The following is a 24,253-nucleotide window of genomic DNA, read 5'->3' as shown; positions in this document are numbered from 1 at the left end:
CTGATCCTGGCTTTGTACTAAAACATACCGTTTCTGTGCATTTAAAGGGCTGGAGGAATCCAGTGTTCAAAGAGCGATTTCTGCTTGGTGGGGTTACAGGTTGCTGTTTGTTTATTCCTGTTGTTGCGTGTCTATTTTTGCTGCAGAATTACGCGAGCTAAGAAAAATGTCTTAATAAAATAAGAAAAGAAGCACGATCCTTCTGCTTGGCTGAGGGCAGTGTTCTAAGTAACTTGGCGATTTAAACTTTTACAGGGTGTTCCCGGAGCAAAGGGCGAACGAGGAGAACGCGTAAGTACCCTGCCTGGCTGGCAGGCGCTCCCCAGCCAGAGCTAGCTGTACACCTTGCATTGCACAAACCTGACCAAGGGTGACCGTTTACTATCAGGATTAGTCATCGCTCTGAGACCCTTCCTCCTCAGCCTGCTTCCTCTTCAGCTCATTTCACCGTGAGCCCATTTTCAAGTGGCAGACCCCAAGTGGGAAGTCTAGAGAGCTTGCTCCTATTAGTCGCAGATCTGCGGACCATCCCACTAGATGACCTTAGGTTCATGTCGTTAAGGAAAAAAATGGAGAGCATCGAACTCACCTAACTCACAAAGTGGATTTGATGAAGAAATTATATAATGCTTGTGAAAAGGCTTCAGGAAAATAAAAGCTCTGTACAGATGCCAAGGAGTAGAGTGGGACTTGTTTCTTGGTTTTTTTTTTTTTTCACCTCCAGTATTGACACCCAGAAAGACAATGGCAGGCACAGAATCAAAGAACTGGCTGTGCAATTTAAATCTGCTTATTTTAGGGGCCTTATCTCTCCTTTGAGAAATTGTGCAGCTGCTAATATAATTTTGTTGTCGGCTAGCGTAGCAACAGCCATGACCTTGGGCGCATCCAATTACCTCTGAGAAAACTGGAGCAATGTGTTTAACTCTGTCTATAAAATGGGTTTAACACCTTTCCCCTGAGTTGTTATTCGTATTAAGTAAGCCACTGCTTGAAAAAGTGCTATATTTTTTAAGCTCTAAAGAGCTATAAATGAGGCATTAAGTATATATATGGGTATGTTTCAAAACTATTAAATTTTTTAGAATCTGGGACCAAAAGTGCTTACTTGAGCTTTTTAAGTTATTACAGGTTCTCAGGAACCTTGCACCACAAGTGTCAAATTGCTTATTCCCGCTCTGCCTGTACCATGGTGGTCAATCCTAGCTGTTGCTAGGAGCCGAAGAGCCCAGGTGGGAGCAGTGGGTCAAGTCAAATCTCCATCCTGGAAGTCCTGCCGTGTGCCTTGGCTTGTGACTGAAAGTTAGGTGTATGCTTTTCTTTTCTCATTCAGGGTGACCTGCAGTCTCAAGCCATGGTGAGGGCGGTGGCACGTCAGGTGTGCGAACAGCTCATCCAGAGTAAGTGCCTTAGAGTTACAGATGTTTACGTTACTTGTCCAAATGGGAATTGGCCTTTTTCATGAGTGTGGTGACTAAGGAAATCACCTCTAAAGCTTTGTGTTGGTGCAGACGTGTAAGCTTTCCAGATGGCCATCACTAATCCACCTAAAACATCATTACAGATTATCCTAGATGCCTACATTAATGGTACGGATGCCAGATTCCTCTGTGTCATCTGTCCAAGGGCTCCCTGTTTGTCCAGATAGATTGAACTTGGCTGCCCAGATCCAATCTTTTATTCCTTCCTCATCTCTCTAAATGGATGGATTTTTTTTTTCTCAAGTACTCAGCAGGTGAAAGTACCAGGCTAAGGCATCAGAAGCTACCTTCAAAAAGATGGTTCATAGTGTTGACTTTTATTAACTCACTAGATTTAAATCAATACCTTCTTATCCAGCCATGCCTTTCGGTTAACCCAAGGTCCTTTCTTTTATTCTTTAAGATTTATACCAAAATACACACACACACACACACACACAAACACACACACACACACACACACACACGGACAGTCTTCATGAGACATTTGGTAGGATACTTGTGCTTCATGCCAAAAATTACACTGGAACACACTTGATATGACACCTCTCCCATTTTGGTTATTTTTTGTTTTTTTCATTTTAAACCTGAACTTTTCCACAGTTCAGTATTCCAATGACTGATTCCTGCTCAGTCACATATTATCCATCCATTGTGCACCTTTCTCTACTGGCCGCCTGACTATATACAGAGGGTGCCAAAACAATGTATACACATTTTAAGAAAGGAAAATACTATTAAAATTGTAATACTCAATATATACTGATCACAAAAGATGAATACAAGTCATATTTGACTTCTGCCATTACAAAAGGTGCTCAGAGTGGTTCCCATCAGCGTCCAGACACTTCTGATGATGGCAGTCTACTGCTTGAGCAACGTTGACCCAAGTGTCTACTTGTATACATGTTTTTGGCATCCCAAGTATTTTATCTCCATAACCCAAGGGTTCCTAGTGTGGGCCCTTCTCTTTGCCAGTAATTTGTTCAGTTCCAGGAAGCTCGGAGGCCCAGTAGAGATGAAGTATGCCTCTCAAACCCTGCCAGCTCTGGCCTAACTCTGCTGTCAAGCCCTCCACCCCATGGTGTCCTCTGCTTCCAGGGCTGACATTACCGGAGTGACGGCCTCAACAGCTTTGCGGTTATATTTAATTTAACCCAGGGACGTTTGGGAGTCCTGTAACTGTCCAAGAAGGCCCTATTGGCTGGGTCCAAAATTCCATCTGTGGTAGATAAAACCAGCTGTCCCCCTGGAGAAGGGGTGGAATAAACGTCAGCGTGAGCTTGGGAGGGTTTTCATTAAGACAAAAACCGGAGAGCAAATGAATACAAAGCTACCATCTTCAGACATAGTAGTAACGCTCCCTGTATTTTAACTTTATTCCGTTTTATATTATATTGCCCAAACTAAATGTATGTGTGGGAAAGAACTGACCAGTTAAATGAAACTGTTTTAAGTTTAATGTCAAAATAAGATCTGTAAAAACAATAAATTATAAAAGGGAAATCATGCATTAAGTAGTATACGTCAAAAGCTAATCTGTATCTTGGGTTATTTTGTAGGTTTCCCATTTAAAGTATCCAATGTATTAATAACAAGAAGATTAATTGTTTTCAGGGAACCTAAGGGTTAAATCCTGACATGACTCACTGATCACAGTGTGTGGGCGACTTCACAATAGTTGCTGTCTTATTCCATTGTATAATAAAAATCTTGTATAAATATGCGATTACTTAAAATGTGCCCTGAAAATTGAGAGCTAAAAATCGAGTTTTTCCCCTCGGGAATTCTCAGACTCTTGTGAATGGCTTCTAGGAGATGGAAGCCAGCAGAGGGGTCTACCAGAAAGCTGAAATAAGTCTGTGAAATAGGAAGACCCTGCCTGTCAACGCAGTTGTGAAAGAAGTAGAAGAGATTGTACGCAACATTATGAACAAGACCCAACCTACCCAGAGGCTGTATTTCTGACACCTCGGCCATCTGCCCACACACTACTTCCGGTTTCTCTGGGCTCCTTATCTCATTCCCTACGCTCCCCCTCAGAGCTTGATTTATTAGTTAGTGTGTAATTCCTCACAAATTCAGTCATCTGGTGTTTAGTCTAGAGAGGATCAGAAGACTTATGTTAGGAAAGGTTTATATGGGACACTGTGAGGCCAAAGTGATGACAGCGAGAGGAATGATAAAGGATATCCCCCTGATCAAAGGAGGAAGCTGAGAAAGTAGGTGTGGAAATGTCTGGCCCCACCCAACATTCATCCATGGACATGCCTACTGATGGCCTCTGAGTCATCTGGATGCTAATCCTAGTTACAATCATTGAAGTTTAGGGATACTTCAACATGTTTAGAAATAATCCCTCTAAAAATGGTTACTACTCTTATTTAAGTTTGAGTGTTGGAGAAGGGATAAGTAATAGTTACCTAGAAGATTCATTTATGTGGGAAAACCTTGCGTCCTGACAATGCTAGAAAAATGAGGCATTATGGTATCAAGTACTATAGTAATCTGTACTTCTAATTACTAAGAGGTATTCTTCCAGGCATAACTGAGTTTTGTGATGATCGGAGAGAGAACCAGATTTAAAAAAAAAATAAAGCTAGTGAGAGTTTCTGCAGCTGGGACCCAAGTAAAGGTTCCTGCTTAGAAAGGCTTGGCAGCAGAGAGATGAATTGAAACAGAGCACTTATCTGGCGATTTGTGAGCAAGAGGGTGGAACAGACTTTGTGGGTTGGAAAAAAAAAGACATATAACTTTGGGGGGAAATTGCTGGAGAAAAGAGGCAACTGGGTGAGGGCTTAGGGTTCAGATTAACGCTGGGAGTGAAGATAAAATTGATGGCTTCTGTTCAGTGATGTTTACTGAGATGCTGACATGAGCTTTGGAATTCCAAACACATGAGATGCAACTTGAATATAATCCAGCTGTATGTATCTGCCAATGTAAAATGTAAAAATTTGCAAGTTGGAAATCAACATATTTTGGAGGGATGTGCTTCTCCTCTTGATGGGTATCTAACAGAATTGTTCGGAGCCTTGGCAAATAATATCTCCAGTTCTCCCTTTCTTTGTGTGACAGTTGACTGACTGCTGTCTTTGTCCTTGGTGTCTCAGGTCACATGGCCAGGTACACAGCCATCCTCAACCAGATTCCCAGTCACTCCTCATCAGTTCGGACCATCCAAGGGCCTCCTGGGGAGCCTGGGAGACCAGGCTCACCTGGAACCCCTGGTGAACAAGGACCCCCAGGGACCCCAGGCTTCCCAGGAAACGCAGGTGTGCCGGGGTCCCCCGGAGAACGAGGTAAGCTGGGCCACTCCCCTCACTGAGTGAAACGAAGCAGAGCATGACAGGGGTGCTTATATCATGATAAACTCTGAAATAATTGACCTAAGTTAGCTCTACCCCATCCATTCATCAGCTTCTTATTTATCCCCAAGGTTGAGAAGATTGAGTAATCTACAAAGTATTTATCAAGAGCCATATCTACTTGTATGAAAAAGAACCCCAACTCGCCTCTAGGAGACTTTGGGCTAGTGAGAGAAATGTGTCTCCTCTGGATGGAGGAATTAAAAGGTGCCCCTTCCAGGTGGAAGTATCAGAAAGTGACGCCCCCTTCTGGCCATATGTGGCATCACACATACGGCACGGCAAGCCGGAGAGTTCACCTCCTAGTTCTGGCGCTTGTTTTGTGTCAGTGGCAGCCGTGAAGTGAGTCCTGAGTCACACTGACAAAGGATTCACATATGCCTATGTCGGACGTGCCAGCTTTAAACTTCAAATTAAATATGGTTTGTGCCCCATCTTCCTATAATATGAGACAGCACTTTATTTAATAATTTAATGGGCCATTGTTTTATGTTTCCTACTAACGTTTCTTTAAAATACAGGTCCTGCTTAGCCTTGACGTCTACTCTTCACAGGTATTTGCAGTATTGTATAATGCAATAATAAGGCCCTTGGAAAGAATTTTACTCATTTCTGTAATTGCCCAAGGTCTCCAGAAGCATATCAAAGAGATGTGGGAAATGGGGGCTACATATTAACCACAGAGAAAGGGATGGGGAGACAACTGACGGAAGTCTTTTCCAAGGCAGAATTTATAGAATACCGATCTAGGGCAAAGCTAATGATTACCGATCTGCTCTGTGGGTCGTGTTGCTTTTGTGAGATGGGCAGGGTATATACTCCTTTTAAAACCTCGGATGTAAAATGCAGATCACAAAGATGCCGTTTCACGTTCATTCTTGATCCAGGCCAACCGGCCAAGTGCATTTCTGCCTCTGCATTTTTGTTCCTCCTTTGGAGGCTTCCTTTTCCTTGCCTGACTTACGTGCGTCCTCCTCTTAGTTCAAGGCTCAGCTTAACCCCTGTCTCATACCTGACATTTCTGTTGAAACGTCAACAAATGTCTCCACCTCCTGCACACCTGATGCACTGTCTCTCCCATCCATTTGAGCACCATCAGATGTAAATGAAGGCAGGGATCATGTCTGAACTGCTTTGCGCATAATAGGGACTCACAAGATCATTGTTGCTTTGACCGTGACCCAGGTCTGATTTTCCTTTCTGAAGGTTTTTCCTGGGCCAGGGCACTCAGCCAGCAGATGTAGTGATGGGCGTAATTCCTTCACAGGACACCAAAGATCTGGCAGCCAGGGCGGTGGCCACCTGTCAGCAGGGCATCCTGTAATGGTGTTGGTGATGGATCAGCTGTGACTCAGGTAGCACAGAGCCAGTGCCTGAGTCACTCTCAGCGAGTCACAAGCCGACTTTGTTCTTTTTGGAAGTCCTGTACTTGTTCTTGCCAGTCTGACTCTTTCTTGCTTTACAATTGCACTTGAATGCTTAGACCAGAGGAAAATCTCCCAGGAGTTCTCAAACAGTGGCCCAGACAGCCCTTGAAATACAATTTTCCATGATATAATTTTCTTACCTACATCTATCCCTAAAGAGTACAGTAGACAAGCAAAATCCTGAATTTCACAAATAACATGGAGGATGACAAGACAGAAAGTGAGGTGCCCTTTGAACATGCAGGAAGGCGAATTTTCTTGATTACCAATTGAGGGGTGTGTTTTTTGGGTTTAGGGTTCAGGTTCAGGTTTATAGGCCCACGACCCAAAAATTTTGGATCCAAGGAACCATCCAACTAAAGATTTTCATGTTTAAATTGTGTATCCGTACCGGCTGAAATTCACATCTGGTTTATTTTGTACAAAAATCAACAAATATTTACTGAATGCAGGATTTATGTAATGCTTTTGGCTTGGCAGCATGTGACATAATACTGTTATTATGGCTTTCACTTTTAGGCACCCACAATATCTGCCAGTATTGTGCTCAGTCCTATATACACACATTCTCATTTGGATAAAATAGGAGACGTGGTTTGGATAAGGACCGTGAAATGGTACTGAATATGCAAGTTGGAAGATGACAAATACTAAGCGAGTTATGTGGACAGTAAATGTCAGAATTCAGAGGAAGACATCACCGTGGGCTTTGAGAAGAAAGGGTGCTGGCATGTACTAAGCAACTATTTGGGAAACTATCAGTTGCTTAGCAAATTATTAATGCCCATGAAAATTTTGTGAGATCAGTACTAGTCCCATTTTTAGGTGCGGGAGTTGAGGCTCAGCTCCATTATGAATTATCCAAGGTCACACGGCTGAGCAATAGGGGACCAGAAGTCCAATCCAGATGTGTATGATTTCAGCACACCTGTGCTTGCTCTCTTCTGCCCTGTTGCTACCTTTGAATTCCTTGATTAGCAGGGATTTCACAGAGGAGAGGCCAGAATTGTGCAGGGTCTGGCGAACGCTGTGGTTGATGACTCCCAGTAACCACACTTCAAAACATGTGAACTGCTGGACTGATGAGAGTGTCTTAGTGGGCTGTGGCTGTACTGTTTGCGAGCTCCTTGGAAATTCTGCCGTATTTGGATAGCCCTGGGCATCCGTGACCTGGCAAATGACCAGCTTGGAGGTGAAGCTGGGTGATCAGTTGGGAACATGTGAATGTGATAAAAACGTTACTCACGGTGACACATTTTGGCACTTGACGAGTCTTCTGAGATTCTAGCCTACATGAGAGTCCGAGTAGGGGAATTACCTAGAGGGAACCTGTCCATGGATCTGGAAATTTGGGGTGCACCTATAGCAGTTATGCTTCTGTTGTTATATCTTACCCTGGGGGCAAATAGGGGCGAAACCTGGAACAAGGCCATTCAGTCTTGTTTTACTTCTGGTATCTTAGAAGAGAAACCATTTTCACCTCCCTAGTTGTGATCCTGCTTTAACTGGAAGCAGCATGATGAGATGGAAAGAATGGGGTTTGTGGCATCAATCATGTATGGGTTAAGATCCTAGCTGAGCTACTTACTCGCTACATAAGTTTGGCAGCTTAATCTTACAAGTGTATCTTTCTGGGTCTTCATTCATTCATCAAACCAGCACTTACTGATCAGGCGTGGCACGGGGCCTCAAGGACATAGGGGCAAACAGGGCACATATTTCCTGCCTTTTGTGTGCCTAGCATGGAGACAGATATTAAACAAAAATACATGAATAGTTTAATTTCACTTGTCATAAATGCTATAAAAAATGCAGGATGCTATATGAGCATAGAAGAGACGACTCCGACTTCATCTGTCAAGTCAGTGATGTTTCAGCTGAGACCTAAAAGTTTAGGACTTTTACATAATAATAAGAGAGTCAGAGGAGAGCATTCTATGCAGAGACAGCAATGGCATCTTTGTGCAAAGGTCCTGCGGTGGAAAGGGCTTGAAACCTGTAAAGCCGTGGTTCTCAACCCTAGCAAATATATTGTCTCTTTTTTGTAACAAATAATTTGCAACATCTCTTTTATTCTTCTAAAGGGAAGTGCATAGATAATAAATATAACCTACCTTCACACACAATTTTTTTAAAAAAACTAGAGTGCCCTCTAGTGTAATATAAAACAGAGGGAAGTAATTTATGCTCAAAAATTAATGCCAATATGCAAATTCTTGTTATGACGACCCTGGAAACATAATGAAGAGGTCAGAATATACTTCTATTTAAGAATTACTAAGAATGCAACAGCTACGGATTCAGGATGACATAGTTGAGCTTTATCAACGACTTAGTCTTTCTGCATTTGTCTCCATTGTGTTCACAGTGAAGGTCTACTAAGACATCAAATACATCATGGACATTATGCAAATAAATGCAAATTACCTTCTACTTTTTCAGGCACATGTTCCTGGGCTAACAGATCTCTTGGTTTTCCATTATGTTTCCTTTTCTTAGTAGGACCTTCTCCAGAGATGCCTTCCAATACTGACTATCCCCTCCCACCAATTGACGGTGGCAATGTCTTTTCCCATGCCAGTGCCTGAAAAAAGTTAAGGGGAAATAACTGGGAGGTGTCATTCCAAAGACTTTCCCCATTGGAACTTACTGGCTCCTATAAATATCATTAGCACTCTACATTTACTCTATAGAATCAAGTATTTTGGGTGCTGAGAGCTCCAGTCACTCCAATATTTTATTGAGGATAAAAATAATAATTGTGTTGCAATGTCATCTTTATTTGAGAAATTTCACAGTTTGTTTGCTACCCAGATTAATTTTTTGTTGTTCTTTAAAGATAAAGTCCCTGAGGGGCTTTTGAAGTTGGACAATTATTCCCGTTGAGCCTTCCCTGCCACAGACAACCACATTTCTAATGACTGAGTAAAGAAAGACAAGGTTTAAGGATCAATTTCTATCAGTCCTAAGTTCTCTAGTTAACTTGTAAAAGATGGACTTTGTTTTAGAAAATGAGAAAAGGGGGATGGGAGAAGGATGAGAAGATAAATCACAACTGGACTTCCCCAAGCAAACACAGGTAGAAAAGGAACCAGCCATACTCTGGTTGTCATAAGTCAGTGACAGTCCCGCTCAGAGACATAGAAATGACAGTCAAAGCAAAAAAATTCTACACACGCTACAGCTAAATGTGAGTCCCTGATGGTCATGCTATGGTTTTACTGTGAATCATCAAGGCTGAGAAGTCTAGAGAGAAAACTGGATTCCAGATCCATTCCAAGCTGGGAGAGAGAAGTAGGTTCTCGCGTTCGGTATCCCTGTGGTGGAAAAGAGCTGTTGGCAATGAAGATATATTTGACAGAAATCTTTGGTCGCAAATTCAGAATTAAAGCATGGCAGTTGTGAACCAGAAATGCCTCAATGGTAAGCATCTATGAAACTTCTTAATGACCCTTGTATCCTGGTTTATTCCTGGAAAAGTTATCTTTATGGGACAGATCAAGTTGATTAAAGATAGAGGGCTGGTAGAGCTCTCATAATAATTTGCTGCTTGATGACTAAATATTTACAAGTCTTCCCTGTGATGCTGTATTATAATTGATATTCAGTTGCATGGGACATAGTCTTTTCATTGCTGTTGAAAATCTGCTGAAATACGCATTTGGCTCCTTCCTGTCCTACTTCCCCATCTGCCCCTCATCCTGAGAGAGGAACTCCGGAGAAATAAAGATAGAGTTTTCTCTTTTCTCACCCAGTAATTATCTGGTAAAGTCCAATTTGAATGTCCTTTGGACAAAGACCTTCCCCTGAAGGTTTGATGGATTGTGTCTTCCTAATGTTTGCAGGGTTATTATTACTGTTTTTCCCTATTAAAAAGTGACTCTTTACATTCCTCATGGCTGCAGAGAGAAGCTCTACATAGTAGTGATCGATTACTATGTAACAAATTACCCTAAAACTTAGAGCTCTTTAAAACAACGAAACATAAATAATCACGGTTTTTATAGGTCAGCGGTTCAGGAATGGTGTAGCTGGTCCCTTCTGGCTCAGGGTCTTTCATGAGGTTGCAATCAGGATGTCAGCCAGGGAGGGCTACGGTCATGTGAAGGCTTGACTGGACCTGAGAGAAGTGCTTCCAAGATGGCGCATTCACAGTGCTGTTGGCAGGAGTCTCAGAGCCTCCCTGACTATTCCTCCTCTTATATCCTGCAGACTAGGGCGGGTCTCTCCACAGGGTGCTTGAACGATCTTGCAACATGGTGGCTGCCTTCCATGGTGGAGCAGATGAGCCCAGAAGGACAGCAGGGAGGCCTTCGTACTGCCTTTTTGCCTGTCCCCAGAAGTCACAAACTTTTACTTTTAGCATATTCTATTAGAAAGGGAGTCACTAAGCCCAGCCCACACTCAAGGAAAGGGGAATTAGGCTTTACCTTTATTTTTATTTTTTTATTTTTTTTAAGGCTTTACCTTTTGAAGAGAGGAGTAGCACAGAATTTGTGAATATGCATTTAATTGCACTCCTTTAAATTAAACCAAGGCCTCTGGCCTGCAGTGTAAACAGGGTGATGCTTTCATCCCTAAGAATGATTTCCAAGCAGTCTGACTTCTAGGACACTCGTGAAGGGTTGGCTCACTCAGTGTCTGCCTGTTTTCACCATTTCGATGGGTATTTTTCTCCTCCTCCTCCTTTAAATTATTAAAATGCCAGATGTAGCTTTTTAAAGGGAAATAAAAGATGTAGACTTAACCACCTTGAAAGAGTAGCACCTACTGGAAAAATGTTTTTGCAGACTGTTTTTGTATTCCTGCCTCTGGAATTAATTGTAGTCAGAAGAAACTCATTTTTCCTACAAATACAAAGAATGACTTTTTAAAAAGCAATCAAGAAACTTAAATTACCATCAAACTGCACCCCTACCTTTGTACTTGGTAGAATATGACTACTAGAATAACAAAAGGCTGTAACTGGTATTCTGTCTTTTTTGTTGTTGTTATTGTTATGAAAGCTAATATAATTGTTTCTGTAGCTTAAACATTTTTGAAACCCTGAATTGGAGGGTCTGTGTAGTAGGTCTTAGCAGATTCTTTGCACTGGATTTCAGTTGCTGTGTAGGGTAAAGGGGACTGTGCTAGAAATACAGCTCAAGGTAAATGCTATCTCAGTAAGATATTTTTGTGTGGTCCTGATTCATATTTTCCAGTCAGCGTCATTTCAAGTATATACCCTTTGCTCTAGCCAAACTGAACTGCTCAGTGTTCTTGGTATTAGTCAGCTTTTGCTGCATAACAAACCACAAAAATCTTGGTAGCATACAACAATAAATATTATTTCTCACCACATGTCTGAGGGAGGACGGGGGCAGCTCTGCTTTGCTTGGGCCCTGGCTAGAGAGGAAATAGCTCCCTAGAGTACATTCTCCATGGGCAATAGCAGAAACAAAATAGGGCAACCCAACCACCCAGTCATATTTCAAGCCTCTGTTCATGTCATTGCCACTAATATCCCATTAGTCAAAGCAAGACACAAAGGGGTGGCTGGTTAGCTCAGTTGGTTAGAGTGTGGTGCTGATAACACCAAGGTTATTGGTTCGATCCCTCCATGGGTCAAGATGAGCTTTGCCCTCCTTAAAAAAAAAAAATAGTGATTAAAGCAAGCCACATGGCCAAGCCCAAATCCACGGGGTAGGGAAATACATGAGCACATAGACTGGTAAAGAATTCAGACTACGAATCTGGTTTACCACGTTCTTCATGCATGCCTTTTCCTTTCCATCACACTCAATGCTGATCCCTGTTGTGCCCTGTTCCTGGATGTTCACATGCTCTTTCCACTCCCCAGAACCCTCTTTCTTCCTCTGGCTCATTCATACTCAGACTTTAGACACTCATGTCAAGCATCTCCTCTGGCAGACCACCCCTCCCTCAGCATGGTTCATTTGTTTGGTCAGTGTATTTGTTGTTCCTATGCTGCTTAATTCCAACAGAACTAGGCTGAGTGAGAGCTCCCTCATTTAGCTCCTCTATCCCAGGCACATGCATCCAATCACAGCAGTTTCCCATTATGTTTGTTTGTTTGTTTGTTTGTTTTTGTTTGTTTTTAAGCTGAGCCATCCTTCCACCTGTTGGCAGCTCAGCAGCAACTCAGCTCAGGCTGGACTCGAACCGCTGTTGCTCAGAGCTTAAACCCTTGAGCGAGCTCTTGACCAACTGAGCCACTCGGCCGGCCCTCCATTATGTTTTCATTGTTGATGTACTTGTCTTCACCCTGGACTGTGAATTCCTTGAATGGGACTGTGCCTTTCATCTCCACATTGCCCTAGAAGGAGCCTGAATGAATATTTGATAAATGAATAGATAGCTGATCCCTACCTCACTAGTGTGGGAAACATATCATTTAGCATCCAGGTAGACCATATTTTCTTGAATTATGCTTTAATGATTTCATTTCTGTTAATCCTACCTCAACAGTAAAGCTTCATGCTCCCCAAAGACCAAATTTAATGTCTCTTTTCCTTTTACTCCTCACAATACTTGAAATACAATAGTTATTTCATGGATCATAAATTATGTGTGCTGTTGATTACCGCTAGCTTTTTGGCTGCCATTCCTCGTTCTCCCTAGAGCCATGATATAAGCAGAAGCCCATGTAGTTATACTACGTCAATCTTAAGACATCCTGTTAATAGCCAATTGCTGCCAGCTTGACAATGCCAGCATTTTCTTCAAGTCATCGTTGTATAAATTTAGCTAGAAAAGCAGGGTGAGATTTTTAAATAAGAGTTTTTGTTATACTGGGTAAGAAATGCATTTAACAGCAAATTCATTGACCTCTTCGGTGCCCAAATGTAAGTGTATCTAATTTAGAAGTCTGGGGTCAATATACACAATGAAATATTACTCGGCTTTAAGAAAAGATGAAATAGTGCCATTTGCGACAACATGGATGGATCTTGAGATTGTTATGCTAAGTGAAATAAGTCAGACAGAAAAAGTCGAGGACCCTATGATTTCACTGATATGTGGGATATAAAACTGAAAACAACAAAGGAACAGGACAAACAAATAAAGAAACAAAAACTCATAGACACAGACAATAGTTTAGTGGTTGCCAGAGGGTAAGGGGGGAGGGGAGTGGTAGAAGAGGGAGAAAGGTATCAAATATAAGGTGACAGAAGGAGAACTGACTCTGGGTGGTGAACATACAATGTGATATATAGATGACATATTACAGAATTGTACTCCTGAAACCTATATAACTTTGCTGACCATTGTCATCCCAATAAACTTTATTTTGAAAATAATAATAATAATACCAAAGGCCCTCCTGCCTATATAACCATATATCTAACTGATACAAAAACCTAACGTGAAAAATATTCTGTTGTCTTGATCTTGATCAGGTTAGTGGGTTCCTTTGCCCAATGGGTAGCTCAGCTTAATGATTCAACAAATGTTCCTCTGGCTTTTCCAGGGAGTAGCATGGTGTCTTTTGGTGGCATTAAGCTTTGCGAGATTCCAGCCTGCCTTAACTAATGTTGGTTGCACCCGGCAGGGGCAGATCCAGGTTTTGTGGGGCCTGAAGCTTAAACAATTTGGAATTCTTTCAGGAAAAGGTGTATGAAGTTACAAACACAAACCTAGGTAGCGAGTATTGAAGGGGTCGCATGCGCGTGAGGGGCCATATCAAAACTCCCTCGTCTGATACACAAAGCTTGTCATGACCTGGCCTAGAGTGGCCTCTTATTCTTCCACTCCCCAGCACAGCTGCCAAAGCCATACCAGGCCACCTCCCGTTCCCCAGGCATGCCCTGTCCTCACTCACTCACCTGCCGGCCTTTGTGCATGTGCTTCCATCTGCTCCTTTGCTCTGGGGCTAATGCCTGCTCTTCAACACTTGAACTTCAACCGTCAGCTCTATTGGAAAGCTTGCCATGCCCCACAGATGCCTCATTCTGTGCTCTCATGTTTTGTTGTAGCTATTCTCATGCTGCATTCTATATAGCTACTTGTTTATTTGTCTGTTTTCCCTACTATGTGGTAACCAGCTACAAGCAGGAAAGGTGTTTTGACTCTGCATTCTCAGTGCCTGATGTTGGCACTGGGTTGGGAAGCTTGCTTTCAGCCTGCCCTCCGCCCTTCTTGAGCGGCACATCACTCTGTTTTCAGATGCCCTTGCTTTATGCTCCAAGGCAGGTTCAGCCAGTGGGAGGCACTGAGAAGGACTGGAGGGTCTTAAGAAGGGAAATCAAGATATGTCTCCCCTCACCTCCACCCGCGCCTCCTCCATGACTCTGGTTGTGGATATGACCTGTGTGGCTCCCGCTTCCACTGGACAATCTCTCACTCTTGTTCCTGATCCTAGCAGAAGGCCCAGGTGCTGAGCTCCAGTTAGTCCCTTTCTCCCCATTGTCCCTGCACCCCTAAGGGTAATAGTGGCTTCCTGCTGTTGTTAATTAATGAGTTGCAGGGGTCGGCACACTTTTGAGACAGAAGAGCCGCCAGGGGTCAGCAAACTGTGGCTCGCGAGCCGCAGGCTCTCAAGTAAAATTGAACATGAAAATAAAACTATCATAGTTTCATTTATAAAAATTTTAAAGAATATTATTCACAGAATGGTAATTATGTAAATATATATTTATGGCTCTCAAATATTTTTTAAATTGTTGTGAAGGACAGGATTGGCTCTTCCAGGGGCCTGCAAACTTTTGAGACAGAACGTACCCAAAGAGCAGCATGTGGCTTGTGAGCCGCAGTTTGCCAACCCCTGATGGGTTGCTTCATCACCTTTACTTGGCTTCTCAGTCCTTCTATTACCCATGTAACCAAGTCCCTTTATTCAATTCTCTCTGCCTGTCTGAAAGATCTAGAATGGTTTACCTTTCCATGACTGAGCCCTGAATTATAGAGGCACGCTAGATGGCAAGTTGTTTTATGGAAAAGGCACTAGAAAAAGGGACCCTTAGCAATCGTTTGCTAAGTTTGTTTACATTTAAAGTAACCATGTATTTTCCAATCTTGGCCACCTAAGCCCAAAACGTGGAGTTGCACGCGTTGGCACTAATCCTACAGCTGATCGTGTAGAAATAGCAGAGCCTGGAAAAATGCAAAAAAATAGTTGGTGAATGGAGTCCAATTGACCTGCCATCTTGTAGCAAGGTGCCTGGTCCAGCACCTTGTACCTAGTGGCATTCAAACATATGTTGAATGAATAACAGATTCTATTTGCAATTTATTGCCAGCATTTCCCAGGCAATGGACAATATAGTAACACAGCTGAAGCCTTGTCTCACAGTTGCTGTGACTTTTGGTAGAATTACAGTGAAAGCATTAACCAGGCCTTGCATACCTGCCTGAGCATAAATCCCGGGAGTTGCTTAGAATGTCAGAGATAAGAGGGGGATAACTGCTCCACGGAGTAGCAGGAGACCCCAGCTTAGAGTGCCCAGTGTGGCCGAGGGGCAGACATGAGTAAAATCCCTTTACTCAGAGGCCAACAGGCCAATGGAAATGGGAAACTAATTACCAAGGGCCAGACCCTGGTCATGGAGTCAGTATGAACAGGGTAAATCCTCTTAAAATCCATGCCATGTCTTGCTCAGAGCAGAGGTCAAGTGCATAAACCCAGGGAAGTAAGCTGGGGAAATGTGATAACCAAGTTTCAGAGTGTCGAGTCAGAGAAAATGTGCAGACGATTGAGCAGGAAATACAGGAAGCCATGACTCCAACAAACAAGGCAAGAAATGTCCTCCAGAGAGAAGCAGAACATGCAGTGGTTTGGTGAACAGGCTTTGGCACCAACTTGTGTGCGTTGAAATCTTGGCTCTTACTTACTAGCTAAGGACAAGTGACTTAACCTCTCTGCATTATAGCCCCTTTCAGAGTTAATAGCAGTGCCTGCCCTCTCGGTTCTTGCAGAGACTAGCTGAGTTTATACATGTAAAGCATCTAGCATTCAAACCCAAGTGAGGTCATTTATAGGCATCGCTGATATGCCAGCTACCTTGTTTGACTGTTATTTCTTGAGTGCCTCCATGTGCCTGGCACTGAGAATACAATGAAGAGCTAAAACAAACAGGCCTCTGCCTTAGTCGACCAGAAAAGAAAATATTGGAGGGTCGGTATTAGGTAAGAGAGAATCAGGTAGACCTGAAATGGTTTTTAATGAGACTCTTAAGAAAGAATGATTATGTCAAATGTACCACTCTAGTGGGGGACGCTGAGCGTGGGGCAGACTATGCAGGTGTAGGGGCAGGGAACTCTCTCTATTTTCCATTCAATAGTGCTGTGAACCTACAACTGCTGTAAAAAAGTAAAGTCTATTTAAAAAGTTAAAAAAAAAAAAGACAGTGAGATCTCTGAGAGGAGATCTTAAAAGTTCTCATTAAAAAAAAAAGCAAGAGTGGATGAATAATAGAGAAGGCTTTTCTCTGATGATTTTTGGTAACTCCACAGAAAACCAAGTCTTTTTTAATCTTAGCTAAATCTCAATCATAGTTTGTTAAATTAGATTTATATCATGTACATCAGCTAAGCTCATTTTGTTAAAAATGGCAGAAAGTGAAACTTAATTGGAGCCAGTGATACTCATTTCTCAGAGGCACTAGTTGTTGTTACTGCACACATGGAACTTGTTAGAAAAAGCAGTGAAAGGAACAGCGAAGCTGGAGCCTAAGGAATTTTGTTTGTTGATTTTGCAAGGTCATGCTTGCTTTTAGCAGTCAGCTACAGGTTGGTGTAAACATTCAGTCACTCGGTTCGTCTTCCAGTGTTTACTGGGGACCTATTACGCGTGAGACGCTGCTTGGACCTGACATTAGAGCAATAAATAGGGAATGATTCCCCCAGTCAACAGGCTCATAGTTTCAGACTAGATGAACACAAGAACAAGCAATGCAATGGGGTTACGTGCCAAAGGAGGTACAGGTAATATGAAAGCAAGGAACTCATTCATTCATTCATTCATTCATTTGTTTGTTCACATATTTATTTGTTAATTTGTAATGATATTTATTTGTTAGTTATGTATTACGTGAAAGGCGCCATAGAAGTACTGGAGATGTAGTCATGGATAAGACAGATCATCCTTGCCCTCTTGAATCCCTTGTGCTTCTGCCTGTTATGTTTGTAGAGAAGCTTTGAGTTGGGTCTTGAAGAATGAGGGGTATTTTGGAGACAGCCAAGGTGAGAAGGATGGGACTGTCCCGTGCAATTGGGAGCCCCAATGCCTTGTGGAAAGCATGCTGGCGCTTAGCTCTGCTGACTCCATCTCGGCACCAAGTGGCCCCAAATTGGGTCTTCACAGAGATTTATGACAGAAGCCCTTCTACGGGTGATGACTGCATTTTGTCTGTAAAGAATGACTGTACCCAGACTCCATTGCCATCTCTCATCTCAAGGACAGTCACAGCCTATTTTAGGACATTTTGATTTTCCTCATTTTAATCAAGGCCTACAAGGCTCATCAAAATGTATCCAAATCTGTTTTTAGAGACCTACAAGAGTCTCTAAGCTTTAGCCTTTCATTTCAATCCTCTCATCTTAGGTACTTCAATATTGATTTTTAACTTTTTTTGTATTCCAAAAAAAAATGTATAACCAAGCTCAGTTGTCATGGACACGAATATTCCTTCAGTCTCAGAACCAAAAGTGGACACATGGACATATAGTTATATCTTAGCCTACATACAACTGGATCATAACTTCAAGGGTAATAAACACTAAGATTCCCCTTTAATATATAATTGTATCCTTAGAATGTTCTTGCTTCCTTTTTTTTTTTTTAAAGCATTTTTAGGGGCTGGAGTGTTTTTGTGAGGTTCTTCCTCTCTTGACGTGTATTACAGAGAGTATCAAATTCCACTTGTTTTTTCTCTACATAACTAGAAAATTGAAACAACTAGATTTTCTACTAGCCAATCTTCCCCACCTTTGGGGTTCCTTCTGAATGAGCAAAGGATACGTCAGGAAGCTCTTGTTGGGGCTGGTTCCCAAGAATGCTCTCCCAGAGGTCCTGTTCAGTCTAATCTCTTACGTCCTCTTGTGGAGAATCACTGAGAAGCTACGTTGGTAACGCTGATCCTTGAGATCCATAAGGTCCTGGGAGGCCCCTGAGTCACCAGGCAGTTAATCATGTACAGCCTGGCATTAGTCACCCGTGTATTTTATTATGTTCTAATTCTATAAAAATCAGTACTTCCCTGTGGGGAAAGTGACTCCAATTCTAACAGAAGAGGCAGTTTCTGCTAAGGTCCCAGATGCACGTGGACGGCACAATCGTTGGCGAGTGAGGGAGCCTCTACCAGTTCACAAGTAGTCACTCCAATTATTACCCAATTAGCTAAACTAGTAACTAACTGGTAATGCCCAGGGGGTGTACTCAGGGTGGTTTTCTGTCTGAGTCAAGTATTCAATGTTGACTAGTCTGAGTGAGTCATATGCTTCTTAAACTCAGATGCAATGGTAATTTTTCTTTTTCTGTTTTTGAGGAATAGCTCTCTTATCATTTCCTAAGAGAAGACTCGAGCCAGAAACAGGAGATCATAGGCTCGGTGGTCGATGCCCTGCCCTCTCCCTGTTGTGCTGGTGTTGTTTGAGCCCAGAAAATACCACCAAAGCCACATGTTATAGGCATGGGTTTTGGGGAAGTAGAGCATGGATGGAGTAGCCCTGAGGACCACTAGCAGGGAAGAAGGGCTTTTTAAAAGATGCCAGGTCTACCCTGACCCCAAAAGATGGTCACAAGGAACACAGCAGACACTGCAGCACGTGCAGTGATTATGATTACAAGTGCCGTGTAGAAAATACTGTTAGTTGTTCATCAGTCATTGTTTTTATTTGTTGTTGTTGTTTTGTTTTGTTTTTAACCAACTATTTCCAGAGCAAACACTACCCAAACACCTTTCTTTCTGGAAGTTCTGAACGATGACGTTAAAAGGGATTGTTTTCAAGGGCTGGAGTTCTTGCTTATTGGGTCTCATTTGTCTACAGTGAATATGTATTGCCTGTAATAAGAGGCGGGGAAAAAAAGCTTATTTGTCATCTTAAATACATTAAGGCACTTGCATGCCTGCCCCCCATCCAATGGGTTATTTTCATTTATTTGTGTGCCTTCCTAGGCCTTGCCAATTCACACATAATTTCTCCATTTAGTGTAATTACATAGAGATGCAGTTCCACATTCTGCTATTTCAAAGCATTGTTGCACATGAAAAACAGACAGCAGAGATCTTCTGCGATGTGACTCAGGGTAACCCAGACCCCAGGCTGATGCAACTCTCTCTCAGACGGGCTGGGCCTCCGTGCAACATGTTGTCACCTGTCCAGCAATCTTGTGACCGAACCTCCTTGGACACTGAGGTGTCAGAGCGTATGCTTCTTTGGTTTTTGCCTATGAAAATGTATAGTTTGTTAATAGCCCCATAAATTACTTGGAATAAGAAGCCCGTTCTCTGGAAAAGACACATGAATAGGTTTAGATTTTTATGGGGCTGAATCAGCCAAATCAAACACAGGCCTTTCCTGAGGCGTCCAAGTGTTTAATGGAAACTCACGCTCTTCAGAAACTCTGCTGCCTAATTATAATTCATGCCTTTTGCAGATACATTGCAGGGTGGACCGAAAGGACAATGTTAGACGTGTTCTCTTGTGACTTCTATTGTGTTACGTGGGGAGCGCCAGCGGCACATGTCGATGGCCGGGTGCGTGCAGAGACATGGGCCAGCTCCTGGCAGGCTGACCTACTTCAGTCGGAAGGAGGAAGATAACTTTGCAGTGTTGCAAATACAGACTCCATGCTCCAATACAGAACCAGCTTTCTGTGGGTGGCTGTGCATCAGTCACCAGTGTCAGGATTTCATTTAAAAGCATAACCCAGACCAACCCCATCATGGTTTCATTAGAGAGATCCTTTTGAAACCTGGGGAAAAAAAAATGGACTGCCCACATTTTATTTTAAGGAGAACTTTCCCTTTTCTTTCTTTATAAACAGGTCTAACTGGTGTCAAGGGAGAAAAAGGAAACCCGGGCATTGGAAGCCAAGGTCCAAGAGGTCCCCCTGGGCCAGCAGGTAAATCCCCCTACCTAACAGGAAATTGCAAAGGAAAATTCTAAATCTTTGTATGCACTAGATTTCGCAGGTGAGGAAAGTGGCCATATTACATCTTTGTATCTAATTGGAATGGCTGTAGTTCACATTCATTTTGTTAGGAGGCCAATCCTCCTAATACAAGCCCCTAAAGTTACAGCATGTTCTGGATTTTATTGGTTGCATGGGTTAGGATAGGCTAGGATATGCTGTAGTAACAAATGCTTAGTGGATTAACACCATAAAGGTTTATATCACACTCATACAAAGTTTGATGCAGGTGGTTTCCCCCCATTTTGGAACAAAAGGCCTCCAGGAAAAAGATAAAGGAGGCAGAGCAGCTTTCAGCTTCCTAAACACAGAATGACATAAGTCACTTGCTATATTTCACTGGCCAGAACTAGTCACCCAGCTCCAACTGACCTTCAGGGGAAGCTCAAATCTCGAGGAACACATGGATATGTGATGAGCGCTGATAGTTTCGGCCACCATGGTACTTACTGAATGAGTTTTGGGTGAAGTTTCGTGTTTTGTGTACGTTACTAGGTGCTTTTAGAATGGTCTCCAGATGATCATACTCGTTAGAATTATAAGAATGGCCCTCAGATGACCATGCTTGTTAGAATTATAAATTGCAATCCTGTTGGATATTTGTAATCCCTGTCTTGGCCACATTGAATCAAATGCTTTACAGATTTTTCTTTCCAGCCTAATAATGATTTTGGAAAGTGCTTTTTCTAAGACAGATTCCTAATGCAATGCACTCCTTTTGAGTGTAAATGTTCCTATTATTTGAGATTGTATGAGAAACTGATGTAGCATCATGCATTACACAGAATGCATGTTTGGTGAATGCTGATTGTGAATGAAACTGAAGGTGTCTGAGAGCCACAACACTTTTCAAATAAAAGGTAATAGTTGTTCCTAAGTTTCATTTTGGTGCTAGTTGAAGAATATCTTTTAAACACTGTTGGAATCCAGGCCTAAAAACAAACATAACCAACCCACCACCACCAACAAAAACCTCCCAGCCTGATAAACTGCTTTGATTCACAGAAATGTTACTCCCTCTCCTATTTTCACTTAATCTAAGTTTTCGGCTGTTACAAGCTAGCCTAAAGCCATTTTGGATTNTGAAGACATTTTGGATTAGTATGTTGGGTTCAATTTCAGACTTTTCCTTTTTCCCCTGTAGGATAATTTCTTTCATACCCAGACTAATTAATTTCAATTGTCTGGAGCCATAAACCAGTATAGATGGTGAGGTTGAGATTGAGTGTCTTTGTGTGTGAGTGTGTGTGAGTGTGTGTATGTGTGTGTGTGAGTGTGTGAGTGTGAATGTGTGTGAGTGTGTGTATGTATGTGTGTGAGTGTGTGTATGTGTGTGTGAGTGTGTGTATGTGAGTGTGTGTATGTGTGTGTGAGTGTGTGTATGTGTGTGTGAGTGTGAGTGTGTGTATGTGTGTGTGAGTGTGAGAGTGTGTGTGTGTGTGTGTGCATGTGAGTGTGTGTGTGTGAGTGTGTGTATGTGAGTGTGTGTGTGTGTGAGCCCATACATTGACTTCATCAGGAATGACAGTGGGAAACAGAAGCTTTATAAAGAAAACAAGGTTGAGAGTGGAATCCTCCTTTCCCCTTAATATCCCAGAGGTGATAGGAAAGAATATATTTTGTTTCCCAGGTTTCCTGAGCTGATTAAAAGCATTGCCCTCCAGGAGCACGTGGAACTAAAGTATGACCCCCTCCCAGGGAATCCAGTTTAGGAAGAAGAATTTAAAGAGTAGAAAGAGGCAGATTATCCTAACTGCCAAAATGTGTAAGGTTGCTTCTTGTAACAGTTAGTTTACTTCTTGGTGTCTCAAAACTCACCCCGTGGTGGTAAAAAAGACCAACTGTTTCCATTTGTGGCTGCTTTTTAGGACCTGCAGGGGAGAGTCGACCAGGAAGCCCAGGGCCCCCTGGCTCTCCTGGACCAAGGGGTCCACCCGGTCACCTGGGGGTGCCTGGACCACAAGGTCCTTCTGGCCAGCCTGGATACTGCGACCCTTCTTCATGTTCTGCCTACGGGGTGGGAGGTAAGTGCCAGCCCCTTCTGGGCCTTGAGCAATGCTTGACTATGGTTCACACATTATGGTTCATAATGGTGGAGGGTTGCTATGAAAAGTAGGCCGACACTGGGAGGGAAACAGAACTTGAACTTCTTACTACCTTAAGTGATCCAGCGGCATCTTCTATAAAGTGCAAATTACTCTAGAGGTTACCTCTTTAAAAACCATAAGAGGGAATTCAAAATAACAGCACATCTAAGCCTTCCTTGTTTCTGAATGGCAATTTGCGCACACTTAGCCTGTGACCTCATGTTTGGTCACTGGGAGTCATGTTCAAACATTCTTTCGGGCGCCTCATTTTATGTCAACTGCTGTGGTGTGGCCATGATGTCCTGTCAAATTTTACTCTTGTTTTGAGGAAACCTCACACTTAGAACTTACCCCTGACTGGGATCCCCTAGATTCTCCTGGGTGACATCCTGCCCACCACATGCATGGATGACCAAGAGTCATTTTAAAGAGAAACAAAAGTGGCCATGAGGTCCTTGCCTCGTTACTAACTACTGGACTGAGACTCTAAAAAGATTGTGCTTCCTAAAAACATCTGTAGTCTGCATGTTGGCGGGGTGTGCAGTGGGACATGTTCTGCCATCATCACTCTCGGAAGCACCTAGAGAAATGTTCAGAGACCGCTTTGGGGCAATGCGCTTACTAGTCAATGAAGTTAAATTTAACCTTATTTGCCAGAGGAACTGGTCAGAGTTTTGCTGATGTGTTTTTCTCTGTTCATTTCTTCCCTCCCTGTTCTCTCAAATCTTCCTGTCCTTTGTAAAGACCTGATCCCTTATAATGATTACCAGCACTGAAGTGGACCTCCTCCACTCTGGGAAAATGGCTACGGATACAGAACTGTCCTGTTCACCACCACCACCCAGCCCCTGCCCCTAACACTGGGCACTCTGCTTCCCTGCCTCACCTCCTTCCCTGTCTGCCCATTGGTCACATCTCTTGCCCTCCCTGCTCCCAACACACCCAATGATATACCGGAAGTGAGCCAAATCACATGTCAACCACGACAGAAACGGACTGCTCCATATCAGCTTGCATATAGGTACACGGTTGTGCACCTGTTTATCCCAAACTCCCCTCTGTGAAGGCTCAGTGATAAAGTCACTTACATGTGCCTTCTCCCCGCACCAGTTTGATGGGCATCTATCTCCCTGTCCGCCCTACTCTCCATTACTCCTCTGATCACCTCCCCTCCCTTCGGCCCCCTGGTGATGGACTTCTAACATGAGATCGGGTTTTAAAATTTATTTTTCATAATTCTGCTGAGTTTTCAGGGTTCCTTTTGTAAATAAAACATATAATATTTAATCAGTCGGCTGTGCTTCTGGTTGTCTAACGATTTCTGTAACATATCTGTCCCTTCCTTCTTTTACTAACCCTCTGAAACCTCATGGGGAAGGGGCAAGCAGTGTGGTGGGCAAAAAAAACAAAACTGCTTTCTTTCTTCTATACCCAAGCAGGATACCTCTGTAGTTTAATGACCAATTCTATGTCTCTGTGGACTGATATGAGGGGAGAATATCAATTTATGGTTTCTGGGTCCTATCAAGTCCCCACCCCCACTCTTCCTCTTTAGCTCCCCATCCTGACCAGCCGGAATTCACTCCTGTCCAAGACGAACTGGAAGCCATGGAGCTGTGGGGCTCTGGGATCTGAAAGCGTCGCGAGAAATTCGAAAACCAACTGCAAAACCTCTGAAGGGACCTTATTCAAGAAGCATGGCATTATGTGGTTTGTATACTACCTTTGCGGGGCTTGCTTCACCAGCCTACATCTC

The 24,253-nt window shown here is 42.8% G+C and overlaps 1 protein-coding gene across 1 annotated transcript in view; it reads left to right on the top strand.

Annotated features, from left to right (window-relative positions):
* The window catches only part of COL14A1 (collagen type XIV alpha 1 chain), a 222,717-nt gene extending 198,471 nt beyond the window's left edge, over window positions 1-24,246 (top strand). Inside the window, exons 38-43 of the mRNA XM_019642088.1 lie at window positions 256-291; window positions 1,334-1,400; window positions 4,595-4,783; window positions 20,264-20,341; window positions 22,279-22,434; window positions 24,053-24,246. Coding sequence (XP_019497633.1) covers window positions 256-291; window positions 1,334-1,400; window positions 4,595-4,783; window positions 20,264-20,341; window positions 22,279-22,434; window positions 24,053-24,132 — 606 coding nt within the window. The 3' untranslated portion in view covers window positions 24,133-24,246. The remainder of the gene's footprint in view (window positions 1-255; window positions 292-1,333; window positions 1,401-4,594; window positions 4,784-20,263; window positions 20,342-22,278; window positions 22,435-24,052) is intronic.
* The last annotated feature ends 7 nt before the right edge of the window (window positions 24,247-24,253 follow it).

Source organism: Hipposideros armiger, unplaced genomic scaffold, assembly GCF_001890085.2.
Source record: "Hipposideros armiger isolate ML-2016 unplaced genomic scaffold, ASM189008v1 scaffold_65, whole genome shotgun sequence".
Taxonomy (NCBI): Eukaryota; Metazoa; Chordata; class Mammalia; order Chiroptera; family Hipposideridae; genus Hipposideros; species Hipposideros armiger.
Note: the sequence above shows the minus strand (reverse complement) of the source record. Positions and strands in the feature narration are given on the sequence as shown.